This window comes from Nematolebias whitei, chromosome 5, assembly GCF_014905685.2.
Source record: "Nematolebias whitei isolate Nwh7 chromosome 5, NemWhi1, whole genome shotgun sequence".
Classification (NCBI taxonomy): Eukaryota; Metazoa; Chordata; class Actinopteri; order Cyprinodontiformes; family Rivulidae; genus Nematolebias; species Nematolebias whitei.
This window is the reverse complement of record NC_056502.1, coordinates 20,664,113-20,673,226: the sequence shown is the minus strand read 5'-3', so window position 1 is coordinate 20,673,226 and position 9,114 is coordinate 20,664,113. Positions and strand designations below refer to the sequence as shown.

Here is a 9,114-nt window from a genome sequence, read left to right as displayed (position 1 = left end):
TTTAAAATCTGTTTTTTTTTTTCTCGCCGGATGCTCAGAAATGTTTAAAATGTAGCAAACATTTCTGTTGTGACCTTTTCTTCCAGTGGTTTCTGTATACTTTCATTGTCTCGTCTTGTTGCCGTTTGTCTGAATATGTTGGCAAAACCAAAACAGTGAATTATTTATTTGATCTAATCTTAGGTTGAAATAAAAATCAACAATAGCTATTTCAAAATGCGTTTTACTTTACATATAAAAAAACAAAACTTTGCTGGTTACATGAACAGCGAATCTTTACAGAACAGATGCAGGATCATCTCCCCCAGCAGGAAACCAGCTGCCTCTTTGTATGGAGCTCTGTGTGTGTATAAACAGTCCCCGGTAAATCGAGGCCATCCGTGCTCAGTCTTTTTATTTTGTCTGTCACATCAAGTATTCAGTCCGAGTCTCCCTCCTCCACTCCAACTGCTCCCACCGCTCCGGCCAGCTCCTCCTCGCTGCCTCGCAGACGATCGCCTGACAGAAAAACACAAACAACCCCCCCCATCAGTCTGATTCAGTCACAGCTTTCTTCAATCAAACCTAAAGTGATAGTTCAGATCATTTATCATTATCTTACTTGCTGTAGATAGCTCTTTGAACAACCTTCATGTGGAGAAAGAGTTGAATTCTGACCAGACTGGTGAGCAAATGGCTGAGCTGGTCAAAATGTAACTCGTTCTCCAAACTGAGGTCACTCAAATAGCTTTCTACAACAGGTAAGACATTAATTGTTCACAATCCTTCCATGAACCCCACTTGTGTGAAAAATGTGTCTATACTGTGCTGGTAAATTATACCTATTAATAACCAATACAAAAGAAAACAAAACAATATATATTCTGTCTGTTTACAACATTCTCCATGCAGGCAGCAGAATCACTTTCTAAGCAGAAGGGATAAGATTCTTTAAATGTGAAAATATAGTCCGCTGTTCTATAATTCAAGATGAAAGAGAAGACTGCTATTAGTTTACATGTTAATTACATTTGACTCAATAACTAAAACATCTCAAAGATCAACGTTGAACAAACAGCAAATATTTCTAAATGCAAGTTATTGTCTCCCTAAAAACAAGGGAAAACTTCCTTTACAGTTTTGAATTCCCCTGAAACCTTCCAACTATTTTTAAAGTGCGTCTCATCCATCACTTTAGGAATCGTGCCGCTGATGTTATCAGACACCTTTCAGCCTCTGAGTCAGGGAGGCTCAAAGCAATTATCCTCATAATTCACGCCCGTCTCAAGCACCGACGTCTCAGTGACCTGATGAGCAGCCGGCGAACAGGTGTGAAAACACGAAGCGGCAGATACTAACGGATGAGCTCGGCGATGGCTCTCTGCGTTCTCCTCTCCAGCTTCTCCAACTTCTTTGCCACGTCACGTTTCAGGTCCCTGCATTAAGAATTCAAATAAACTTTTACATGATATCATGCAGTACAGGAGGGGTATGTTCTGTCACACACACAAAAAAAAAAAAAGAAGCTCTCACCAGTCTGGTTTTCTTGGAGCAAGATTGGCCAAATCCTGAGGACAGAAAACAGCTGAATGAGACATCCTGATGCATGCTCAATAATCCAGGTAGAAAAATCCAAAAAAGCTGAATGAGACAACTTCAGTAAGAGAAATGAGATTTAAACAAAAACACGTGCTCACCACTTCTTCGATAATGGGCTCGGGGTTAGCTGCTTCCAACTGATCCTTCACTTTATCTTCCACTGCAACCAAAAAACACGAGCTGTAACAGCAGCCGAAGCAGCTTTGGTTTTATAATAACAGCCTTTCAGCTGCTGCATCAGAGTTCACTTTTAATCCAGTGTTCTCACCTGATGCAGGTTTGACTTTGGGCACCTGCCTCACCTTCAGTTCTTCATCCTCTGGGGTATAATTCCTTAATCTCAAATCTCTGGAAAACACAAAAGGTAATTTAGTCTACTTATAGGAGGACAGAATAGTTATCATCTCCACACCTCAGTCCAGTAGGTGGCAATGTAGGCAAATAATTCACTAGATTAAAGCATAAAGGACCTTCTGCAATCCCCACAGCTGCAGAGCTTGTGCCTGAAGAAGGCTGAGAATAATGACCCCCTTTATTCCTGCAAACACGTCTCATTAACATGTTCCACCTGCTACTGGGCACAGACTGAAGGAGAACAGAAAACAGCTGAGGAATTCATCCCTTGATGTTGAATCATGCAGTCTTTCATCACAAAACCACACAGAGGAGCGCTTGGCTGACATCTCGGATCAGACCGAGGATCCGGAGGAAGAGCTGACCTACTGTCTGAACGAGCACGGACCGAGAGACTTCTCAGCTGTTCTGAGCTTAAAATGGATTTTTGACGAAGCTCGACACTCTTGAAGGATTCATCGCTCCTCCTGGCAGACAGTGCAACGCCTTGTAAGGGTAGAAAAACTTGCCAGGGTCGGCTGTTGAGCTGATTTCAGGAGCGCATGTCTGTCGCTCTGTACCCTTCAGAACAGACGCTCATGAAGATGATTCAGTAAAAATGTCCTGTTCATCTCATTACTGATAATACAAAAAGAAACAAAACGTGCTCAGAACTGAAACAGTCATGATAATGAAACTAATTTACCTTTTGAGGTCAAACAGGAAGTGTTTCCTTACATTAGGAAGTGACTAAAAGCCACCATTTATCAAAAAATGTTTAAGCAATGCAACATCCACAGTTTAACTGAGACTTGTCGCATCTTTCCCCCTTCTATTGTCTAACATCTATAAAAAGTTGACTAATTAAAAGCAAAATGCAAGGTACACTGAATTTAAATTTATCAGAAGAAACAAGAACGTGTTTAGTAAAGAACAAACAGCATTGTGCAATCTCATATGTGGAAATTTTGTTGCAAGAGGAACCATCAGAAAACGAACTAAACCAACAGGTGTCGATACCCAGAACTGATCTAACTGCACTCTCCGGCCTAAAAGTGTTACTCAGAGAAACTTAAGACACAGAAAATGTTGCAAAATTTCTCTGAGGGAGAAAAACGCAAGTTTGATAACTGCACACCTACTAGCACTGACATTTTATTTTCTAGAAAATATAAAAATAATCTTTTAGTGCAAAACAGGAAGTCAGGAGGTCACGAAGCGAGATGTGAAATATCATTTATACTGAAACTCACACTATTTACCATATTTTTCTGACTATAAGGCACACTTAAAATCCTTTGATTTTCTCAAAAATCAACAGTGAACCTTATTCAACCTTTATTGAGACAGGTTAATCCCATTGAGACTCGAGGACTCATTTACAAGAGAGATCTGATTTCAACAAAGAATGATGACAACAGTGACAGCAATAGACAGTTATAAAAAGGCATACAGATTTATTTATACAAATAAGACGGCAAAAAAAGTAACAAAAACAGCTAGATTATAAGGTGAATGTAGAAAACTAAAAACAGGAACATATAATCAGGTGACAACATAAAATCAGATTATAATCCGGTGCACTTTATGTATTAATTCTGGTTGTGCTTACTGACCTCGGAACGATTTTATGTGGTTCTTGTGAATGATTGAATAAAGTCTGACTTATCTGTTTTGTTTCGCTTAATGTGCCTTATAATCCGGTGCACCTTATAGTCCAAAAAATACGGTAAATGAGCAAGATTAACTACAGCTGGGCACAGAGATATAGAAAACCCATTTAACACACCGCCATTATCAGAACAAAAGATAAGACAAACAGACTGGAGGTGTAAATTTTCTGCCTTCAAAGGTTTTTATTCTGAGCTGTCTCAGTTTAATGGCTTTAAAGCTTTGGAGAGTGTTTACACGTTTCCACTTCGGGCCCAATGTGGCATCAAAGTGTGCCTGTGATAAATCCAGTGCACTGACCCAAGTGTGGCCCGCTCTTCAAATGTTTAGAGCAAACTCTTGTTAGGGAGGAGGTGCGAGCAGCGTTCAAATGTTTACAAAGGTATCGAGCTATCTGGCCAGCAAAACCAACTCTGATTTCCTTTTACACAAGAGACTGCAAGCGCTAACACGCAACAGTAATATTTTGAAGGCTTTCAAAGTTCTTTTTATCTTATTTGTCAATTCAAAGACATTAGACTCTACTTGGCTATTAAGAATAATAATTTTTTTTAAAGTCTTCGCCACACCTAACATGATGCAACAGAAAAAGCTGCACGACGTAATTTGAGCTCCTTGTGAATTAGACTTGAAGTAACACCTTCAAGAAGTGAAGAACCCTGGACAGGTCTCCAGTCCATCAAGGGACACACAGAGACAAAGGAGACAAACAACCATTCACTCTCTCACTCACACCTGGAGACATTTGAGAGTTACCAATCAGACTAACATGCATGATTTTAGTCTGTGGGAGGAAACCGGAGTACCTGGAGAAAACCCACACATGCACAGAGAGAACTTGCAAACTCCACCCAGAAAAGACCCAGACTGAGATTTGATCCTGCAACCTTCACGCCGAGAAGTGACAGCTCGAACCGCTGCGTCGCAGCTTTCTGTATGCAATAATTTAGGCATTTCAAAAACGTATTAACTTGAACATATGCCTGACAAGGTTTTATTTTTCTGCCCTCGTTTAGCAATCTGACCCCCCATGAAACTTTAATGCCAATCACATGATACGTTACACTCACATCCTGCAGCAGACCAGCAGAAAACCCAGACTGCTGCATTAACACACTTGCTTCACACAAACTCTAAAGTACGTTCATAACCCTGAAGCTATTTTTACCCTCACGAGAGAGATCGGTCCTGTTGGACTGGAGAGAATACAGCGGCACTCCCTCAGGTGCAGTCAGTGCAGTCATTAAATATAAACAATGGAAAAAAGGTCCTGTAGGACAGGAAAGATGGCTGCTCCCTCTTTAACAGCCGACACAAAAGTTGAGCAAGCTGTGGGATATTTGAGCAGCTAACAGCACAAGGCTGTAGTCCAGCCCAGAGTAAACACAGTGTCTCACAGCCTGGACTGAGACATGCTGTCAAAGATAAAGGACAGATAAACATCCTGGCACTGGACTGTGAGATGCCCTTCAGTTCTGTTTGAAGTAAAATAGTAAGAAAATACTAAAGCAAACAATCTTAGTACAAAAATATCTTTAAAGTTTCAATGGAAAAAAGTTGTGGAGGAAAGGCAGCAAACATACCTGTGCTTCTCTTCTGTGTTGTCCTCTGTTGCTGCTTTTTTGTTGTCTGGCTCCCCATCTTCCTGCTCTTGTCCCTGTATAAAATCAGCAGAATTAAGCAGATATTTTATTTGGTAGATGTGTTCTGACTGTATTTTTTTTTTTTTTTTTTTACAAAAACCAACACTGCATTGTGCAACAAAAATGACTTTAATAAAGTCACGACAAAAGGCAACATCCTTTGTCGCAGTGATGCCTCTTTATTAAAAACTATGTATTTATTGGAGACTTTTAACCCTATTGAAGATATGAATTGAATCATTTTACAGTTTTTACAGTACATATGTAGGCCAGCATTTAGGGAGTGGTGGCACAGAGGTTAGAGAAAGTGGGCCTGTGATCAGAAGATCGATGGTTCAACTCCCGGTACCAACAACATCAAAACGTGGGTGGGAAAGGTGAAGCACCCACACCTGCCTCCACTCTCATTTGCCCCACTCTGGGCCCTTGAGCAAGGCCCTTAACCCCCACCATCTGCTCCCCCGGGCACCCTAGATGGCATCTCTCTGCTCCACACAGACAGCTGTGGTAGCTCAGTGGTCTGTGGTTGTGTCAGGAAGGGCATCCGGTGTAAAAATAATTGCCAAGTCTTCGTGTGACAGTTTGCTGTGGTGAACCCTGAAGAAGGGAGCAGCCTAAAGAAGAAAAATAAATGTAGGCCAGCATTTGCATAGAAAAACAGAGCAACATGTGCTTCTTGTAATTTGAGAGTCAAATAACACATTTACATTTTGGACTTCACTACCTCCAGTACCACTCTTTTCAAAGGTTGTTCATTACAAATGAAAGGAATTCATGAAATCTGGAAAATAAGATCAGTGCTTTCTGACCGTAACTTGAACTACTGTACTGAAAAAACTAATTACGGTAGTTAATGTGTTGCAGGCTCAACAATGCTGCTCAGGGTGTGACGTTCTTGAAGCTATCTATATGTAAACAGCAAGGCAAATAACTTATAAGACACAGTGGCAGAAATTAAAGCACACACACAATACTGACCCCAAGTGAAAATCTTTAACAAAGGAAACTGAACCCCTCCCAGCCTGCATTTTCCTGAAGGGGCTTCCTGTCCACCTGCTAGAACAATTCAGGGCAATGACTCACGACTCAAGAGCAGCAAGAAAAAGGACAGCAACTACAAACTCGAGGAATGTCAACAACCATTTATCAATTTTTGCTACCAGATTACACTCAACGTTCACGTTGTCAGACACAATCTCGTGTAGAGAAAACAGTTTCTCACGATGAATAGAGGTTTCCTTTCGCAAGATCTCATTTCCAGAAAATGAAAAACTGCCACAGTGAAGCAGAATGCTGTCACTGTGTAATGTCCAATGCAAAATGCAACCCACATGAAGAAATGAAATCTGCTGCAAAAGCCAGGCCTCAAATGTGAAGTTCAAGTGCCATGCTCATCTGTTCTGAAAATTATTTTCTCACACATCAAGACAAAAATAAGTTCACTTACACAGGCCACCGGAAACTGCAAATGCAATGGTAATTATTTGGTAACAAATTGAGAATACCTAAGAAACTTTATACCTGGTTTATGCATTTTTTAATTTATTCTTATTTTTTTAATTTGTGTAATTAAGTGTTTTTTGTTGAGATACAAAGAACATTTTGTAAAATTCAACAATAATTCATGAGTGATTTGTCATAAAGGAGTTCCACTTGGCAGTAAAAAAAAAAAAATTTGTAAAAAGTTGACCACAAAATTTATTGTCAGCCTGCTCTGTTTCAGGAAGCTGAACCGGATAAATTCAGATAAGCTTTATTTATACTGTCAAGTTGTTTTTAGTCTATACTGATGAAGGGGACAAGAAACCATCTTCAACAGCATTAAGTTGTTTTGTTTATTTTAAAATAAAATAAAAATTTCCTGTGTTAAAGTGTAAAACATTTAGCTGCAAAATTACACAGATTCATCGCAATACTTCAGTTATCTGAACTGACCATCTCTTTATTATAAAATCATCTGAATGCATCTGTATAAATACAAATTAAGACAAAAACAAAGGAAATGTGAAGGGTTTGTGATCAAAAGGTAAACAAATATCTATTTTTAGTGTTTAAAATGTTCTGTGCATGTAGCTTTCTGCAGGCACCATGTGCATTATCAATCTGTTGCTTATCTAATAATATTAACATGTCATAAGTTATTAGAAAATATTTGTATTTCACTCTAAAATGATTGTTAGTTCCCATCATTTGTAAGCCAAACAATGCACCCAGTGATTTGAGAAAACTACACAAAGATGTCACGTTTTAAAAGGCATTTAACAGTCAAAATACTACTTTTAAACACCTGTTAAATTTAGAGAACTATAAACCCAATGATGGCCCCATATCTTGGTTTAATTAGAAAAACTTAATGTTTAGTTATGATCAACTTAAGAAATTATGGCTGAAAAGCTTCCTGAGTATTACCTCTGCTTGTCTGACAGCTAAAATAGAAAGATGAAAGTAACCAATATGAGCTAAAGCTGTCATATCACATATAAATTAATCTATAAAAACTATATGCAACGTAAATCACCATGATGACAAAAGAGATGAAAATGATCAAAACAAGCTGTATGGTGACTTTACTCCGTTTATAGCTCTGCTGCTATAAAAATAGAACAACTTTATGCTGCTAACCACATATCAGAACATGTTTCTACCTCACGTACCACCTACACATGTACTAATCAACACGTGTGTCTCTAGTCTTGTGTTTTAACTACTTGTTTAGATTAATGTCCTTTTGTAATTATTATAGGTCTGTTTGTATTTATTGTTCTGTTGAGAATCTGCACTGTGTGTTGCATTGTTTTGCACTTTATGTTCTGTTGCACCGTGATCCTGAAGAAACGCTGTTTCGAATCAGTATGTACTTGTACGTAGCTGAAATGACAATAAACCTCTCTGACTCAAGACTTCATTCAAAGCTAATGTTAGCTTGGCAAACTTAGCGTTAGCATGGACAGAAAATGTACAAAAAAATTTAACAAATATAACACAAGTAATCGTTTATCTTAAATTACAGAAAAGCACATTAAAACCACCATATAAGCTTCTTCTGAACTTGCTTTAAAAGGTTACAGGACAATAACTTGGTCCATCTTTATGTTGCAGTTAGCTACAAGCTAATTCTGCTAGCGTTACGTCACTGACAGGTTATCAAACACGGGGGGCGTTAAGTTGATCAGACCTAACCTAAACCATTCCTAAGTCAGGAATGAAACTTACGTGAAGTTTCTTATCTCTCAGAGCTTTTAGTCTTTCTTTTCTCTTCAGAGCCTGCTCCTGAAGCGACCCAGAGTTTTGCTCCATGTTTTTCACCTCACGCGACTCAATTCCTTCTGAAATCGATTCATCGACCTAGACCTAGACCAGGAGGACGTTTGCCGAGCGCATCGATCGTGTGACCTTTGTACTCGTGCGAAGATATTTTTCATTCATCGGTCAAACCTGCGAAGTTTGACATTTGTTTGATCTACGAATAAGTTATTGCTAAAAAAAATACATTTTAAACCATATAATTTACACGTATTAATTAATATCTCTCCTTATTACTTTAATAAGATGGATACAGTTAAATTCTGTATATGACTTTAAGTCGTTTCCATGGTTACAGCTGCCTCAAACTTCACTGCGGCCATCTTTCTCTGTGTGTAAACATAAACACCGTTGTATTTTTGGTTATAAATCTAGATATGTGGCCATGTTAGCTAACATGATATCTAATCTAACGTAGTAGCCAATCAAGATACAAATAACAATAATTACAGAATTTACAGAATTAATTAATTAATTTCGAACAGACAGTAAAAAGTAAAAACAAAGAAAGAACAGACAAAAAAGTAAAACAAAAAAGAAAAACACAATAATAATAATAAGAAGACAAATCATGCCATCTGACATG

The 9,114-nt window shown here is 38.5% G+C and overlaps 1 protein-coding gene across 1 annotated transcript; it reads right to left on the bottom strand.

Annotated features, from left to right (window-relative positions):
- Positions 1–254: 254 nt before the first annotated feature.
- ccdc12 (coiled-coil domain containing 12) lies at positions 255–8,577 on the bottom strand. Its single transcript, XM_037676986.1, has 7 exons — positions 8,439–8,577; positions 5,166–5,239; positions 1,847–1,926; positions 1,677–1,738; positions 1,513–1,547; positions 1,339–1,415; positions 255–498 (listed from the first exon to the last, which is right to left on the bottom strand). Exons 1-7 carry the CDS (start codon positions 8,520–8,522, stop codon positions 419–421), a joined length of 492 nt encoding a protein of 163 aa, XP_037532914.1. The 5' UTR covers positions 8,523–8,577; the 3' UTR covers positions 255–418.
- Positions 8,578–9,114: the final 537 nt, after the last annotated feature.